The sequence below is a fragment of the Oncorhynchus gorbuscha genome, linkage group LG06 (assembly GCF_021184085.1).
Source record: "Oncorhynchus gorbuscha isolate QuinsamMale2020 ecotype Even-year linkage group LG06, OgorEven_v1.0, whole genome shotgun sequence".
NCBI lineage: Eukaryota > Metazoa > Chordata > Actinopteri > Salmoniformes > Salmonidae > Oncorhynchus > Oncorhynchus gorbuscha.
This window is the reverse complement of record NC_060178.1, coordinates 41,407,432-41,426,522: the sequence shown is the minus strand read 5'-3', so window position 1 is coordinate 41,426,522 and position 19,091 is coordinate 41,407,432. Positions and strand designations below refer to the sequence as shown.

Here is a 19,091-nt window from a genome sequence, read left to right as displayed (position 1 = left end):
GTCTCATGCTACCACTAGTGTGAAAGCACCGCCAGCATTCAAAAGCGACCAAAACATCTGCCAGGAAGCATAGGAACTGAGAAGTGGTCTGTGGTCATAAACTGCAGAACCACTCCTTTATTGGGGGTGTCTTGCTAATTGCCTATAATTTCAACCTGTTGTCTATTCCATTTGCACAACAGTATGTGAAATTTATTGTCAATCAGTGTTGCTTCCTAAGTGGACAGTTTGATGTCACAGAAGTGTGATTGACTTGGAGTTACATTGTGTTGTTTCAGTGCTCCCTTTATTTTTTTGAGCAGTATATATATATATATATATATATATATATATTTTACTGCTGCTTTTTAATTACTTGTTACAATTATCTCTTGTTCTTATACATACTTTTGACCTTGCACTGTTGGTTAGGGGCTCGTAAGTAAGCATTTCACTGTAAGGTCTCTACACCTGTTGTATTCAGCGCATGTGACTAATACAACGGGTAATCAGGGCCACAAGACTGTTACTCACGCATTTCAAAATATATAATAAAATGAACGGCAAGCCATCTGCAATAAAACTTACCAGAAATCCATCCTGCAAAATGGTCAATCGGTTTTGTTTGCATGATATTGACATGACCTTTCAACTGTCACAACGCGCTGTATTAATAGGCACATGGTAGCGATGACGCATTTATTTGGTTTTGCGTTTTATTTTCATGGTAGCACAGAATTTGGCAGATCATGATTGGTATTACATTCCAGCACAGTAGGTGGCGGCATGCACTTTAAACGTTTGTTTGTGGACCGCCATGATAGCATAGAAGAAGAAGAAGGTTCTTTCTTTCAGGCGTCGTGAGGCCAGCTAGCGATTAGCAATGGATACAAAAATATCTGGGAAGAGTTTTCGCGTGAGCGACGGAGACTGGATTTGCCCTGATAAGAAGTAAGATAACGAACAAGCTACATTTTGAGCAGACATGTTGTTGAAGCATTCAAATAAAATGTTAGGCTTGCTGTGTCTAGCTTTCACCACATGTTAGCGAAACGTGAATTAGCTAGCTAACGTTACAAAGGACAAGGCCCAAAACGATTTGATATTGTAGCTACCTTGATACTAAAATCACTAACGGTAGTTATAGCTAGCAACAATTATATTTGCTAACGTATCTCGTTAGCTGTATTGTTAACCAGAACTCACTAGCTCGCCAGCTAACGTTACGTCTGTGCAGCCAGTGTATATAAAATCGTTTGCGAGCCTAACTCCCCTTGATGTGTGGTGCAGCTTGTTGGGCAAGTAACCCCGATGTTCAATGAAAGAAGGATGGCTTGCTTGCACACATTAGCGACACTTCCTAGTGTTGGCTAGTTAGTTAACTAACGTTAGTTATGTCAACACTGGTTTAATTTTAGCCAGTGTGCCAATGATAAGGGGGGGGGGGTTAACGTTAGATGGTGGCTCGCTATTGTTGGTCAATTATTTGTCCACTCGACACAATTTACAGTTATACTTTAGTCATTTAGCAGACGCTTTTATCCAGAGTGACTTACAGTACAGAGTGCATACATTTTCATACTGGTTCCCCGTGAGAATCGAACTCACAACCCTGGCGTTGCAAGTGACATTCTCTACTAAGTGGCCCACGCTGTCCGATAACAATTTCTCTATCACTAATTCAAGTGATACAAGCTAGCTAGCTAACCAATTCGTATTGAAATGTAAATAAATCCTAGGCCCCGGGGCTTTCCTCTTCCCAGCACACAATTTTCTATTAACAAATCCGTGTAACCAACATTTGTCCGACGGCCTTGATTCGGTCTTATGTAGCAAAATTTGAAACTGTGTGTTTACATTGGATAAAAGCAGAGAGACAGAGCTACACAATTGTATTTCATATACTTCATTAGAGTAACAATGGGAAAGTAAATTCTGCTTTGAAAGATGATAAACTTGTAACCTCACTTCTGAGAAAGTGGCCTTTGCATTTTTTGGGGGTACCTACTGAAGAGCTCTTCATTGTGTACACCCATTCAGCATCGTTCACACCCTCTTAAGCTTTAGCCCTCACCCAAACGGACCATTTTATTCGCCCTAGTAGAACTGGTTAGGCTGTTTTCGTGTTATCCAGAGTGTTGGTGACTAACTGCTGCTGGCAACAATTTAATTACGATTTTTAGCCGACGTTTACTGACACTGGACATATTCAATGGTTGTTGAGTGTAAGTAAATGAGTTATTCTGCGTTCTGGCACACTTGGATGGCAGTGCTCTGAAATAGAAGTAGATGGCCAAACTGAATTTATGAACGCACCCAAAAGGGTTACATGCATAGTGGAGTCTTTTGTTAGCTAGCTAAACAATGAACCATAATCCCAACTCATGTTACTACCCTGCATGAATCTGCAGGTCGCTAACCAACCAGGTTCAATGTTAGCTAGCTAACATTAGGCTATAACTAGCCAAGCAAATGGCTCTGAGATACGAATAATAAGATCATAGACGTAATATTAGCTAGTGAGACAACCAGCTAATGTTAACTAGCTAACGGTACACTTGAAATGAAACCATTTTCTGTCCGTTAGAAATGTGAAATATCTGAATGTAGACTGTTACCCGTGTACATCATGGATGGATGCATCTCCTGTCGGATTCTGTGGTTGCCCTTAGTTGCAAGATGTAATCCGGAGATGGAGAGAACACCTATCACACTCAAATTCCACTGTTTTCAAAACTTGGTCCTCCAGAAAGTGGAGAGCAACACTTATGCAGTTTTACTACACTATTTTTTTAAAAATGCCACACTAGACAGGATTACCTTGACATACTGACCAGCTCAAATAGAGGTGTGTGTTTGAATGTTAAATGACGAGACAGAGGCATTGATGCGAGTAACCAGTCTTGTTCAGTACATGACAACACATCCGGGTATCTCAAGCACCCGGGTAAAACAAGAGTTGCAGTAATGAACATTTACCAACAGATGGCATCACTGTGCCATCTTACACCCATAACATCTTCCATTTAATAAAATAGGACAGGTGTCAATTCACTAACAAAACAAACCTAGTAACAATTTCCAACATGAACAGTTTAGTATAAAAAAAATCCCAGAACAACAACTCATTTTGATATTCTCTTCACTTTTATCTGTCAACAATTCCTGATGGGAAACCTACAGATTAAGTATTTTTGGTGGCTGGGACAGACACCCGCATTGTTAAAAGACAGGGGGCTTGTCTGTGAGGACTGCGGGTTCCCGCACAGGTGTGTCACCTGAATGTCTAAGGGGAGAATTGATGGGTGAGGGAGTGGCCGACCTGTGATCCCCTGGCTCTTCGCCCAGTGCCTCAGGCCCCATGTGACTTGCTGGGGTTCTGTCTTTTGTCATGCGACCCCTTTGACCATCAGGGTTCTCAGTAGGTGCTGGCTCAGCAATCCGAAGGTCAACCCTGTTACGACGGTACAGTGATCCATTCACTTCGACCAAGTAGGAGCGTGGTGCCACTTTCTGTACACAGGATCCGAGTCTCCAGAGGCCTGTCCGGTCCCCTGGTAGTGGCTTCATTCGCACCATTTCACCCACCCTGAGCTCAGGTAAGTCTTTTGCTGATTTGTCGTAGATTAACTTGGAGACCTGTCTTCTGTGACGTAGCTTCACCAGCACGTCTGTCACCTCACATGGCTCCAGGAGAGTGCTGGCTACTGGCAGAGCTGCTTTTAAGCGCCGTGCCATGAGGCGCTGTGCCGGGCTGCTGTCCATGCCTTCTGTCGGGGTATTGCGCCACTGCAGGATTGCTTTCCAGGCATCTTTGCCCTCTCGCAGAGCCTTTTTGCAGTGGTTCTTTGCGATTTTTACTGCGGACTCTGCCTTCCCATTAGCTTTTGGGTGTCGTGGTGATGAAGTGACGTGCTCGAATTCTCATCCTGCAGCAAATTTTCGGGTCCATTGTCTGAAATGACCCCATCTGGCTGGCCATAGTGGGCAAACTGAGCCTTGCAGCGTTTGATCGTTGTCTCTGCTGAGAGGTCGGGGAGGAGGTCGATCTCCCAAAAGTCTGAGTAATGATTGACTACCAGCAGAAAGTCTTTGCCACTGTGCTGGAAGAGATCTACACTTCTATCTGCCAGGGGCGCATCGGTAGCTCGTGGGACATCATCCTCCTCTCTGTTGCTCAATGGCATATTCATCGCAGATTGTGCATTTACTGACAGTCTTTAATTTTACTCTGCATTCCTGGCCAATACAGTGTGTCACGTGCTTTTCTGTAACAGGCCTCACCTCCTATGTGACTTGAGTGCACGCGTGCCAACATCTCAGGGCGCAGAGACCGGGGAATAACCACTCTGACTCTGAGCTACTCTTTGATTGGCCAATATTCTCCGACGGCTAAAGCAGTTTCTTCCCTGCAGTCCATCAGAATCACAGACAATGCCTGGAGTTGCTCGTCCCTGTCTGTGTGCTGTCTGATTTGTATAAGGCACTGGTCCGTAACATTAAGGTAGTCAGCCTGGTTGATGTGTTCAACATCCACTTGCTCTGTTTGTAAGCTGCACACTGCGTGTTGTTCATGCATGGAGCGTGTTTGAGTGCCTGATGCAGTAGCCCTGCTGAGCGTGTCACTCACATACATCTCTGGCTCTGGCTTATACACCACCTTGAGGTTGTAGTTTTGTAGTGCCAGAAGCATGCTCTGTAGTTGTTTTGGGGCATTCAGGAGAGGCTTGCTGAATATAGCAATAAGGGGCTTGTGATCGGTCTCTGCGGTAATATTGTCGTGCCCGTACAGGTAGTGGTGGAAGCGTTGGCATGCAAACACAATGCTGAGGCACTCCTCTGTCTGGGCATAGTTCTGCTTTGTTGGGGTGAGTGCCCTAGAGGCTAATGCCACAGGCTGGCCCTCCTGCATGAGGCAACAGCCAAGTCCATACTGGCTTGAGTCACAATGAATCGTGACAGGTTTTGACACATTGTAGTATTGCAGTACAGGTGTCTGTGTGACCAGTTGTTTTATTTCCCTCACCGCTGCGTCATGTTTTGGGTGCCAATGCCAGATGTTGTCCTTGTCCATGAGCCTCCTCAGTGGCTCACACGCTTCGGAGCGGCAGTAGGAATTCGGCCAGGTAGGTGACGAATCCGACGAAGCGCTGCACTCCCTTCACGTCAGATGGGTCGGGCATTTCCAAGACAGCCTTCACTTTTTCAGGATCTGCCTTCAATCCGGTGGAGGACAAGATGTGCCCATGAAAGCGGACCTCTGGCACTTTAAACTGAAGCTTTTTTTATGCTTAGCCTTAGCTTGACCTGTCTGCATCTGACCAGGGCTAGCAGCTTGGCGTCATGGTCACATTCTGCCTCATCACTGTCCCCACAGCCCACTACGAGAATGTCATCTGCTATGGGTTCCATGCCACTGAGTCCCATCCACAGCTCATGCTGTTTCCTCTGATACACCTCTGGAGCCACGGAGACACCAAACGGAAGCTTCAACCACCTCTTCCTGCCCCAGGGTGTCCAAAAGGTGGTCATGTAGCTGCTGGGCTCGTCGAGCTTGCACTGCAGAAAGGCATCTCTGGCATCCACGAGCGTGAAGACTCTGGCCTTTGGGAGCTTTGGGAGCTTGTAAAGAACATCCTCCAATGTGGGCATAATGTAATGTGAATGTCGCAGAGCCTGGTTGATGTGTTTAGGATCAATGCATATCCGTAGCTTGTCTGGTTTCTTGACGATAACCATATTACTTATCCAGTCTGTAGGCTCGGTGACGGATATGATGTGGCCATCTGCTTCGTATTTGTCAAGCTGAGCCTTCGTAGCTGCTTTCATGGCCATTGGTACATTGCGGGGTGCACACTGGACAGGCTGGATTGCTGCGTCCAACTCAGAGTGGACTTCCCCAGGAACTGGCTTGACCGGTGCGTTGAAGACATCATGGTACTTGCTTAGGAGTGTCTCCTTGCTCAGGGGCCCAGCCTGGACTTTGTCTATAATGTTAAGATCAGCTGGGATGGTGAAGTTAATAAGTCCAAGGCGCTCGCATGTAGAACCTGACAGTAATGGCTGTTGACTAGCCTCAACTATTTCAAACTCAAGGGTGTATTTCTGGCCACGTAAAACACACTCTGTCACAAACAGGCCTAAAGAGGTCATGAACTGACCTGAATACAGTTTCAGCTTGGTGCTACTCTGTGAGTTTGTCTCTGGGCGCGAGCCTCCTTTTTGTCTTTAAGGCTCATAACATTGCATGTGGCCCCTGAATCTAGCTGGCATTGCTGTGGTTTATTATTAAGTAGCAGAGTGACAAACCACTTTTGTCCTTTTGCCCTCACTGTCCCTATGCACTCGCTAGAATGTACATCCTCTGTGCTGCCGTTCCCTTCATCTGTGTTTGTTTCAATGGAGTGCACTTTACCCTCCTTTCTCTTGCTTTTCATGCAGACCCTTGCGAAGTGATTAGCTGTACCACAGGATTTGCATATTTATCCATAGGCTGGGCAGTGTTCTTTTCCTCGTCCATGAGAAATGCCACAATATCGGCATGTATTGGGGTTGTCTACTGCAGAGTTGGCTGTAGTATTAGCATTAGCTGTGGCAAAGGGGAATTTCTTTACTGGCTGCCTGAATGTAGCATTGACATTGTCCATATGTTGCCTTTCTAGCTCCATGGACCTCATCCGTATATCAGTAAGCTCTGCTGCACGGCATGTCTCCACTGCCAAGGCCAGCGTCAGGTCACGTTCTCTCAGCAAACGTCTGCGGGTGCCCTCATCAGTTATGCCAAGCACAATCGTATCTCGGATCAGTTCATCTCTTAAAGCACCATAGTCACATGTAGCTGCCTTTTCCCTTAACCTAGTGACAAAGCTGTCAATGGACTCCCCGTCCTCCTGTTTGCAATGACCGAAAACATAACGCTCGTAGATGACGTTCTTTGCTGGCGTAAAGTAATGTTCAAGAGCATCAAGAATAGCTATAGCGTTACCTTGTTGTGCTGCTGTTAGGTTCAGGTTTTGTTTATGTGTTGGCATTCAGTTCCCTGGGGCGGCGGGGTAGCCTAGTGGTTAGAGCGTTGGACTAGTAACCGGAAGGTTGCAAGTTCAAACCCCCGAGCTGTCGTTCTGCCCCTGAACAGGCAGTTAACCCACTGTTCCTAGGCCGTCGTTGAAAATAAGAATTTGTTCTTAACTGATCTTGCCTAGTTAAAGGTAAAATAAAATGAAAATAGTCCTTAAAGTGGCAGCCACTACCTCATCTTCCTTTTCCAGAAGTCCCGTTGCTAGCGCATAGTCCTCTCATTCACCTCTAAACGTATCCCAGTTCGTGCTCCAATCCCCGCTGAGCTTCATAACGGCGGGAGGGGGAATGTTCGGTGCCATGTCTAACTGGTGCTAACACTGAAGCTAACTAGCAAACTCACTCTAGCTTAAGGCCAATTCCGGGCAAAATTTTACACAAATAAGCATTTGTTTGTAAACCAGAGCAGGTGACTCTAATTTGCGGAAAGCATGGTTAGTTATCTGACTCTGACACCATGTTTGAATGTTAAATGATAGACAAGAGGCAGTGATGCAAGTAACCAGTCTTGTTCAGTACATGACAACACATCCGGGTATCTCAAGCACCCCGGTAAAACACAAGAGTTGCAGTAATGAACATTTACCAACAGATGGCATCACTGTGCCATCTTACACCCATAACAGCGTGCTATATGGCCGAGATGAGTTTGGATTAGTCTGCATGTCCAGCCCACTCATTATCTCAGCCAATCATGGCTAGTGGGAAAGTTGCTGCCTTTTTCTGTGGCTAAACCAACTAGGCTTGTAATTTAACAATTGTATTCGTATTTACAGATGGCATACAAGTTTGTTATTAAGGCACATGAAAATTCACATGTTTGAGAAGGCATTTCTGCCAAAAAATGCTTTTTGATAATTTTACGTTCCTGCGTAAAAAATATGTGTTTTTGTTTTTTGGGCATAGGGCTTGGGATCAACACCCACATAACCAGTCACAATTATTTATTATGCAATGGATTATTTTTTATTAATCAGTTATCTAATCAAGGCGGGGCCCCCCACTTACCCACGTGTGGGCCCCCTACCTAATCTCCTCCCCATCTGACAAATAGCAGAGCGGCAGCAGCTGTCCACACTCTGAGACAGGCTCCTGAATCCTCCTGTGGTTGGTGGTTGCTATGTATATGTGTGTGTGTATATAGATTTATAGATCTACATGCATACGTGTGTGTGTGTGTGTGTGTATATCACACACAGTGCATTAGGAAAGTATTCAGACCCCTTCACATTTCTGACTCATTTCAGGAAACTAGGATTATGTCGAGGGTCACTACTTCACATGAGAGCAGTTTGAACCCAAAATGTGTTTATTTTTTTGGCAGAAATGCTTTCTAGAACATGTGAACTTTCATGTGCCTTAAAACCTCTTATGGATAGGGGAGACGCTAGCGTCTCAACTGGCCAATAGCTGGGGGAAATGCAGAGTGCCAGATTCAAATAAAATGCTATAAAATTCAAACTTTCATTAAATCACACATGTAAGATACTTAATTAAAGCTACACTCGTTGTGAATCCAGCCAACATGTCAGATTTTTAAAATGCTTTTCGGCGAAAGCATAAGAAGCTATTATCTGATAGCCTGCACCATCTGCACTAGCAGTAAACAAAGGAGCTAGCATAGCAGGCGCATAGCAGGCGCTACACAACGCTGAAATAAAATATAAAACATGCATTACCTTTGAGCTTCTTTTGTTGGCACTCCAATATGTCCCATAAAAATCACAATTGGTCCTTTTGTTCGATTAATTCCGTCCATATATATCGAAAATGTCCATTTATAAAGCGCGTTTGATCCAGATAAAAACAGCTTACAAAAACGCAACGTCACTACAAAATATTTCAAAAGTTGCCTATAAACTTTGCCAAAATATTTCAAACTACATTTGTAATACAACATTAGGTATTTTTAAATGTTAATAATCTATCAAATTGTAGACGGGACAATCTGTATTCAATACAGAAAAGGAAGGAAACCAGCACTGCTTTTCACGTCTTGCGTAACTCACAAAAGTGTTCCGAGTTGGCCTACTTCTTCATAGCACAAAGGAATAACATCAACCATATTCAAAAGACTGGCGACATCCAGTGGAAGCGGTAGGAACTGAAAATAGGTTCCTATTAAATATCCAAGGGCAAAGACAATATAGGGAACAGAGGGAGAAAAATAATTCTGAGTAGTTAGTCCTCGGGATTTTGCCTGCTACATAAGTTCTGTTATACTCACAGACATGATTCAAACAGTTTTAGAAACTTCAGAGTGTTTTCTATCCAAATATATGAATAATATGCATATCTTATATTCTTGGCATGAGTAGCAGGAAGTTGAAATTGGGCACGCTATTTATCCAAAAGTTAAAATTCTGCCACCTAGCTTAGAGGTTAAAGGCGCAGTCAACTTAGTGTATGTAAACTTCTGACCCAATGGAATTGTGATCGTGAATTATAAGTGAAATCTGTCTAAACAATTGGTGGAAAAATTACGTGTCATGCACAAAGTAGATGTCCTAACCGACTTGCCAAAACTATAGTTTGTTAACAAGAACTTTGGAGTGGTTGAAAAATAAGTTTTAATGACTACAACCTCGGTGCATGTTAACTTCCGACTTCAACTGTATATAGGGCATCAGCCTGTAATGTGCTAGTGATGTCTATTTAATTCTGATGGCCTTGAGCTTGAAGCTGTTTTCAGTCTCTCGGTCCCAGCTTTGATGCACCTATACTGACCTTACAGGTGACAACCTCATGAAGCTGGTTGAGATAATTCCAAGAGTGTGCAATGCTTTTATCAAGGCTAAGGTTGGCTACTTTGAAGATTCTCAAATTTAACAACTATCTAGATTTGTTGAACCCTTTTTGTGGGGTTTTACTACATGATTCCATATGTGTTATTTCAGTTTTGATGTCTAGTAGTAAAGATAAAAACCCTTGAATGAGGTGTCCAAATTTGACTGGTACTGGGGTGTGTTCAAAAGTTTGGGGTCACTTAGAAATGTCCTTGTTTTTGAAAGAAAAGCAATTGTTTTTGTTCTATTAAAATACCATCAAATTGATCAGAAATACAGTGTAGATGTTATTCATGTTGTAAATGACTATTGTAGCTGGAAACGACTGATAACAACAACAACAAAATGGAATATCTACATAGGCGTACAGAGGCCCATTATCAGCAACCATCACTCCTGTGTTCCAATGGCACGTTGTTAGCTAATCCAAATGTATCCTTTTTAAAAGGCTAATTGATCATTAGGAGATTTTTGCAATTGTTAGAACAGCTGAACTTAAGCTAATTAAAGAAGCAATAAAACTGGTTGCCTTTAGACTAGTTGAGTATCTGGATCATCAGCATTTGTGGGTTTGATTACAGGCTCAAAATGGCCAAAAATGAAGACCTTTCTTCTGAAACTCATCAGTCTATTCTTGTTCTGAGAAATATAGGCTATTCCATGCGAGAAACTGAAGATCTCGTACAACACTGTGTACTAATCCCTTGACAGAACAGCGCAAACTGGCTCTAACCAGAATAGAATGGGAGGACAAGTACATTGGTGTCTAGTTTGAGAAACGGATGCCTCACAAGTCCTCAACTGGCAGCTTCATTAAATAGTACCCGCAAAACACCAGTCTGAACGTCAACACTGAAGAGGCGACTCCGGGATGCTGGCTTCTAGGCAGGGGTTTGTTATGATCAAATAGCCTTTTTAAAATTAAAGGTTTGGATTAGCTAACACAACGTGCCATTGGAACACAGTGATTGTTGCTGATAATGGGCCTCTGTACGCCTATGTAGATGTTCCATTAAAAGTCTGTCGTTTCCAGCTACAATAGTTATTAACAATATCTACACTTTCTAATCAATTTGATGGTATTTTAATGGACAAAATTGTGCTTCTTTCAAAAACAAGGACATTTTTAAGTGATCCCCAAATGTTTTTTTTCCCTTCCTCCTCATTGGCTTCAGACCCAGTAAACCCCTGCATTATATGGCCATGGCCTCAAGGAGTGTTGATTGACATTCTGTGTTTAAAAATGCAGAAGTATCGATCCTAAATAAATGGCTTCACTGTCCTGTCTCTGTACAGTAAAATAATTGTTGTACTGTGCTTTATGTAGGGTGTCCAAATACGCAGGAACATTTTACCCATTGTTCAAAACAGTTGTTTTTGATTGGACATGTGCTCATTTTGACACATTATTTTCCTCTAGGTGTGGAAATGTGAACTTTGCAAGACGAACAAGCTGTAATAGATGTGGCAGTGGTAAGTTATGTCTCTATATGACCCAGTACTACACTTACATTTACATTTAAGTCATTTAGCAGACGCTCTTATCCAGAGCGACTTACAAATTGGTGCATTCACCTTATGACATCCAGTGGAACAACCACTTTACAATAGTGCATCTAAATATTTTAAGGGGGGGTGAGAAGGATTACTTTATCTATCCTAGGTATTCCTTAAAGAGGTGGGGTTTCAGGTGTCTCCGGAAGGTGGTGATTGACTCCGCTGTCCTGGCGTCGTGAGGGAGTTTGTTCCACCATTGGGGAGCCAGAGCAGCGAACAGTTTTGACTGAGCTGAGCGGGAACTAGAGTGGTAGGGAGGCGAGCAGGCCAGAGGTGGATGAACGCAGTGCCCTTATTTGGGTGTAGGGCCTGATCAGAGCCTGGAGGTACTGAGGTGCCGTTCCCCTATGCAAGCACCATGGTCTTGTAACGGATGCGAGCTTCACTTACTACCCTGTCATGACTCTTACATTTGTCAAGATGAATCGCTCCACAAATGTACAATCGTTTGGTTGGAGGAATAGAGAGATTCATTGTGATGAGACTTACAGTTGTAAATGCTGGTTCTCTTGATGTCAGTCAGCCTGTAAAGAAAACTGAGTCCATCAGAAAAGTAACCACTGACAATTCATGTTAGGCGGTATCAAGGAATAACATGACCAGGATTTGTTTCAATTACTTCGGAGTCAAAGGTTTGTCACACCAATGTGAATCCCTATCTATCCAAAACAGAAAAGACAACGGAGGCAAAGATGATGAAAGCAGGGGGGACAGAGATTGGCAAGACCCTGGCTGAGAAGAGTCGGGGCCTCTTTAGTGCAAACGATTGGCAGTGTAAAACGTAAGTGATTAGCTAACTCTTCATTAAAACTTTGACTCGTGCATGGTGGATCTTGACATGGGTTATGCTTTGACTGTGTCTGATAAGCACATGATTGTATTCCTTTTTAATATATAGTTGCGGCAATGTGAACTGGGCCAGGAGGTCTGAGTGCAACATGTGTAACACACCTAAATATGCCAAGCTCGAGGAGAGAACAGGTGCATTACACAACACTGCCCTAGAAGTTTTCTGTCATGTTTTGAAATGCATTGCCTCCTTGGATATTCCTAGTTAATTCTTAATTCCATTGCCCTTTCTTGTTATCAGGATATGGTGGAGGATTCAATGAGAGGGAGAATGTGGAGTACATTGACCGAGAGGAATCTGATGGAGAATACGACGAGGTGAATCTCTTAAGAAGCCACACTATGGGCTTATAACTGTCAAGTAATACTGGTTTATGATTTGGTATACTTTAGACAACAATGTATGTTGCCATTCCGTTCACACTAATACTTTTGGATTTCAATATCTGCCAGTTTGGGAGAAAAAAAAAAAAGTACCGTGGGAAACCTGGTAGCAGGTCTTCCTCGAAGGAGAGTGAAAAGAAGACAGAACCAGTGAAACCAGAAGAGGAGGAGGAGGAGGATGACGACGAAGAGGAAGGAGACCTTTCAAAATACAAACTAGATGTGAGGACATGGTCCCTGAGATGGGGAAATAAAATGCAACCTGTGCTCTGCATTAACTGAACAAGTATGGGGGCAATATGGCTCTTTTCCATAGCTTAACATTCTTGTCCAATATCAGTATGCAGCACAATGTGGGGAACCCACATTGCATCAGAAAGCTCGCCACACGAGTTGTTAATAGGCCATATTGCAGTAAAATATTGTGCAAAGTTAAAGGAAAATTAGCTTCTTATTGGTCACTTTCAGAGAGGACCTCAGTTACAAACAGGGATGGAAGTGTCCATAACCTTAAAGTTAAAAATATAATTTGTACCTAGTTAGCACCACACCGCTATATTTTGAAACCGTGATCTCTGGTTCCCCAGGATGAGGATGACGATGACGACGATGATGCGGACTTGTCAAAGTACGATCTGGATGCCAGTGGTGATGAGGGGGAGAAGGACAAGCCAGTCACAATAAAGGATGGCACCCCAGGGTCTTCCCAATCCTCCTCGGGCTCCTCCAGCTCTCGGTCCAGGTCCAGGTAAAAGGGTACAGGTCAAGGGTAACTCCAGGCAAAATGTCAGTATCAGCTCAATATTCCTTATAACCTATTGATCCTCGTGAATTATGTACTTTTGTGCTACTTTTTTTCCTCCTGTTTTGTCTTTTAAGTGATTCAGTATGTGTGTGGGTTTATCCCCTAATCGTAATGTGAAAACGGGTACTTGTGCTTATTTGTACACTGAACAAAAATCTAAACGCAACAATTTCTAAGATTTTATTGAGTTACAGTTCATATAAGGAAATGTCCATTTAAATAATTTCATTAGTTCCAAATCTATGGATTTCACATGACTGGGAATACAGATACCTTTAAAAATAGATTGGGCGTTGATCAGAAAACCAGTCAGCATCTAGTGTGACCACCATTTGCCTCATGCAGTGCGATACATCTCCCTCGCATAGAGTTGATCAGGTTGTTGATTGTGGAATGTTGTCTCACTTCTCTTCAATGGCTGTGCCAAGTTGCTGGATATTGGCGGGAACTGGGACATGCTGTTGATCCAGAACATGCCAAACATGCTCAATGGGCCACATGTCTAGTGAGTATGCAGGCCATGGAAGAACTGGGACGTTTCCAGGAGTTGTATACAGATCCTTGCGACATGGGGCCGTGCATGATCATGCTGAAACATGAGTTGATGGCGGAGGATGAATGGCACGACAATGGGCTTCATGATTCGCCACGGTATCTCTGTGCATTCAAATTGTCATTGATAAAATGCAATTGTTTGTTGTCCATATCTTATGTCTGCCCATACATGACCCCACCGCCACCATGGGGCATTCTGTTAATGACATTGAAATCAGCAAACTGCTCAACCTACACCACGCCATACACACTGTTTGCCATCTGCCCGGTACAGTTGAAACTGGGATTAATCAGAGAAGAACACACTTCTCAAATGCATAGCCATCGAATGAGCATTTACCCACTGAAGTTGGTTATGACGCCAAACTGCAGTCGGGTCAAGACCCTGGTGAGGACGACAAGATGTAATTCGGAGATTGTTTCTGACAGCTTGTGCAGAAATTCTTCGTTGTGCAAACTCTTTCTTCAGCCGTTGGCTGACTCGTCTCAGACAATTCCGCAGGTGAAGCCGGAAGTGGAGGTCCTGGGCTGGCCTGGTTATACGTGGTCTGCGGTTGAGGCCGGTTGAACGTACTCCCAAATTCTCTAAAATGGTAGAGAAATTAACAAATTATTTGGCAACAGCTCTGGTGGCAATTCCTGCGGTCAGCAATTGCACGCTCCCTCAACTTCTGTGGCATGACACAACTGCAAATTTTTGACCTTTTAGTGTCCCCAGCACAAGGTGCACCTGTGTATGATCATGCTGTTTTAATCAGTCTTGATAGTCCATCCACCTGACAAGTGTGGCATGTCTTGACAAAGGAGAAATGGTCACTAACAGGGATGTTAAAAATAAAAACATTGTGTAAGCAAAATGTTAAACTTTTTGTGTATATGGAACATTTCTGGAATATTTTTCAGCTCATAAAACATGGGACCAACACTACATGTTGCGTTTATATTTTTCTTAAGTATTTGTTTTTTGTAATTTGTTTCAACTGTTTTCAGATATGTTATTGATTTCTGTATTGTGGTCAATTGGTTACAGAGTGAAAGTTACTGCCATGACTTAAAAATTGATACAACAATGTAAGATGGCGTATGACATCAAAAGGCAGGGGGGGACTGGGCATATTCACTAGTGTGCATCTTTTCATGCTTTAGAATGGTTGGTTAATGCTTGCCAGTTTAATACTTGGTTTATTATTTTAGCTTGAATTAGATACTTAAAAAAAAATAGAATCCCTTGTATAGTCCAGTTTTAGATAAGTTGATTTGTCACATGGTCCAAAGTAGCCAGTGATCATTGGTTTATGTGCAACATTTATCTCTTTTGCCATTGACTGACTGTTAGTGTAACTTGTTTGTTATCATCCATGTGCATGCCCCTTGTTTTTCACTCTTTAGAAAATATTGTTACATTTCTTGTTTTCTATTTTTCAGATCCCAATCTAGGAGCTCATCAAGTTCCAGATCTCGCTCCAGTTCCCAAGAGCGAGGCCGGTCTCGCAGGTCCAACTCCAGGTGAATGAGGTGACATGCACTCCCCTTAGGAGAGAGTGTATGTGACTGGGCAGAATGTTCCAGAAACCATGTTGCCCTATTTTAAAGTGTAGAAGAAGCTGTGCATTGATAACCTCAAATCCTACAGTTTCTCCATATACAGTTCCTTCCTTGCTTGGATGTCCCCAATTTAATTATGGAAAGTGTCACAACATAATGACAAGTTTGTCCCTGTTTCTGAACAACTATTTCTATGTCCGTTGGTCTTTTTCATATCCATTTTAAGGCTGCGTCCCCAGTGTTTCACTTCCTGTGCATTCGGAAAGTATTCAGACCCCTTAACTTTTTCCACATTTTGTTACGTAATAGCCTTATTCTAAAAAGGATTAAATAGTTTTTTTCCTCATCAGTCTACACTCAATACCCCATAATGACAGAGCAAAAATAGGTTGTTATTAAATGGACTAAAAATAAACTGATATCACATTTACATAAGTATTCAGACCCTTTACTAAGTACTTTGTTGAAGCACCTTTGGCAGCGATTACAGCCTAGAGTCTTCTTGGGTATGACGCTACAAGTTTGGCACACCTGTATTTGGGGAGGTTCTCCCTTCTCTGCAGATCCTCTCAAGCTCTGTCGGGGTGGATGGGGAGCGTCGATGCACAGCTATTTTCAGAGATGTTCAATCAGCTTCATGTCCGGGCTCTGGCTGGACCATTCAAGGACATTGAGACTCGTCCCGAAACCATTCCTGTGTTGTCTTGGCTGTGTGCGCTTAGGGTTGTTGTCCTGTTGAACCTTCCAACATGCCCTGATTGCTCTGGTGCAGGGTTTCATCAAGGATGTCTTTTTTATTTAAATTTGTATATACACATTTTAACCTTTAACTAGGCAAGTCAGTTAAGAACAAATTCTTATTTACAATGACGGCCTACACCGGCCAATTGTGCGCCGCCCTATGGGACTCCAAATCACGGCCGACTGTGTTACAGCCTGGATTCAAACCAGGGTGTCTGTAGTGATGCCACTAGCACTGAGATGCAGTGCCTTAGACCGCTGCGTCACTCGGGAGCCCTGTACTTTGCTATGTTCATATTTCCCTCAATCCTGACTAGTCTCCCAGTCCCTGCTGCTGAAAAACATCCCCACAGCATGATGTTGCCACCACTATGCTTCAGTCTTGGGGGTTCAAAACTTCTTCCGTTTTAAGAATGGAGGCCACTGTGTTCTTGGGGCCCTTCAATGCTGCAGTTTTTTTTTTTTGCTACCCTTCCCCAGATCTGTGCCTCGACACAATCCTGTCTCGGAACTCTATGGGCAATTCCTTCAACATCATGGTTTACTTTTTGCTCTGACATGTCCTGTCAACTCTGGGACCTTATATAGACAGGTGTGTGCCTTTCCAAATCATGTCCAACCAATTGACTTTACCAAAGGTGGACTCCAGTCAAGTTGTAGAAAAGTCTCAAGGATGATCAATGGAAACAGGATGCACCCGAGCTCAATTTCGGGTCTCATAGCAAAAAGTCTGAATACTTATGAAATTAGGTATTTCTGTTTTTATAAATTTGCAAACATTTTTTTTTAAACGTTCGCTTTGTCGTTGTGGGTTATTGTGTATAGATTGATGGAAATGTGTTTCTTCAATTTTAGATTAAGGCTGTAACGTAACAAAATGTGGATAAAGTTAAGGGGTCTGAATAGTTTGCGTATGCGCACTGTACCTGGTTTGTTATTGTTTTTGCCTCACTGATTACTTGATTTATCTCTATAAAAGCTCCAGGTCTGGAAAGGCCTCTTCTCCCAGGAAGAGGACTCGCTCGCCCTCCTCCTCACCAGAGAGAGAAAAGAAGCGTAGTCGCTCCAAGTCCTCATCTGGAGAGAGGAAAAAAAGGCGCTCTAGATCACGATCGTCCGAAAGGTTTGGGTTTCTGTGGAATACCGCAAATGGTGTACTGAATATTAGCCTTGCCATCTACTACCCTTTTCACTACGAGAGTCAAGATTTTGATGTGGCTTACTACAGTACCTTATCTTAATGCTGTAATATCAGGTGCATGTGTTGAATTTAAGCCTTAGAAGGTCGTGCCTGTCCACCCTACTCACCTCTCTGGTATTTTGTTTCGTTTCAGGCGCCGTGGCCAGTCCTCTGGATCTTCCCATTCTGGCTCAAGTTCAAAACAGAAATAAGTTTAAAGCAGCCCGTAAAATGGGAAAAAGGAATCTTAATGCCAGTGAATGATGTAAAAAAAAAAAAAAAAAAACAGGACAGATCCGTTCATTATGCTGTTCATTTTACCAGAGCTTTGCAGTACACAACAAATATTTTCCTTAAAAAAAGAAAATAGTGACATGTCTCTTTTTACCATTCATTACATGCTGCCTTTTTAGAGCTCACTAAGCTCCCTGTCTGTATCAAGTGTGTAACTTTAGGTGTTCAATAGGCTTATGGTGTCTGGTCCTTTTTGTTGTTGTTGAAACAGAATAATATTGTGAAGAGGCAACATCCAATTTTAATCCAAACTGCACAATATCATGGCAGGAAACATTTTAATCCAGTCATTGTTAGGTTTTGAGAAATGAAAATGGCGTAGAATGAACTTTCATTTTTTACCAAGGATGTTTTACAGATGTTGGTCTTAACCCCTGATTTTCAGTGATTCGGGAACATTCTGTGTGTGTGAAATTGTATAAGTGAGGCAAAAATGACCAACTCGGGTCTGTAAAACCATCTTGAAATATCTATTGTGTTCACCAATAAGCTTGCTAAACTAATTTGATGTCCTGTTAAGTCTTTTCTATGTTTTGAGGTAAAGTGAAGGTAAGTATTTTTCTTTACTTTCTGATATTTCTTGTTTTAAATAAGTGCAAGGTATTCCAATGGTGTTTTAGGCTTAGGAAATAACCCTAAATGATTTGGTACTGACAGTTGTTAGGCCACCAATGACAGTTGAGGTAATACTAAGTATATGTCTTACAGTAATTCATGTTTAGAGCCTATAAAATCACTTCTCAACTTTGGTAAGTGTGTATGTGAAACAACAGGATTTCATGAAATTACTTTTTCTATTGTGAAAGCTAAAATATTTTTGCTTTGTTTCTCTGCTCTGTTGTATACTCAAACAGTTAATGATTACTGTGCAGTAAGGATTAATTTAAAAACATATATTTTTTTCTCTTCAAAATGACAGTATCAATAGAATGTGTTAAGATCTCGATCTCTAAAAATAAACTGAAATGTAAGCAGCATGAATAAAATCCCGTCAATCATTGCTGTGCTATTTTTAAACGCAAAACTCACAAGGTGTGAATTACATTTAACATTTAAGTCATTTAGCAGACGCTCTTATCCAGAGCGACTTACAAATTGTCAGAAGACCATTTTTAAATGACAGTAGCGTGCCCGATCTAGGTCTGTGTAAACTTAATACGGTGGGAAATGCATCTCTGGTTGTCGCAATAATCACCTACCACAGGTGACTGAGCGTTCTGTGACCCATGATGAAAGTATGCAAATTATTGGCGCTTTCAAGACAAACGGGAACTCGGGGGGGGGGGGGGGGAGTTCAAATCACGATCGGTGATCTTCAGGTCGGAAAGTAAGCGCTCTG

The 19,091-nt window shown here is 42.6% G+C and overlaps 1 protein-coding gene across 2 annotated transcripts; it reads left to right on the top strand.

Annotated features, from left to right (window-relative positions):
• Positions 1–774: 774 nt before the first annotated feature.
• zranb2 (zinc finger, RAN-binding domain containing 2) lies at positions 775–18,752 on the top strand. 2 transcript variants are annotated; one of them, XM_046353299.1, is made up of 10 exons: positions 775–930; positions 11,263–11,315; positions 12,072–12,180; positions 12,298–12,380; positions 12,490–12,566; positions 12,702–12,854; positions 13,220–13,380; positions 15,418–15,498; positions 17,258–17,401; positions 17,613–18,752. In XM_046353299.1, exons 1-10 carry the CDS (start codon positions 863–865, stop codon positions 17,668–17,670), a joined length of 987 nt encoding a protein of 328 aa, XP_046209255.1. In that variant the 5' UTR covers positions 775–862; the 3' UTR covers positions 17,671–18,752. The 2 variants fall into 2 exon arrangements, with proteins under 2 accessions (XP_046209255.1, XP_046209254.1); XM_046353298.1 differs by having other exon boundaries at positions 17,258–18,752.
• Positions 18,753–19,091: the final 339 nt, after the last annotated feature.

Coding starts and splice junctions, on each gene's coding strand:
- zranb2 (XM_046353298.1), top strand. CDS start 863: ATGGATACAAAAATATCTGGGAAGAGTTTTCGCGTGAGCGACGGAGAC. Junction 11,316..12,071: donor CTGTAATAGATGTGGCAGTG/GTAAGTTATGTC, acceptor TATCCAAAACAG/AAAAGACAACGGAGGCAAAG. Junction 12,855..13,219: donor TTTCAAAATACAAACTAGAT/GTGAGGACATGG, acceptor CTGGTTCCCCAG/GATGAGGATGACGATGACGA.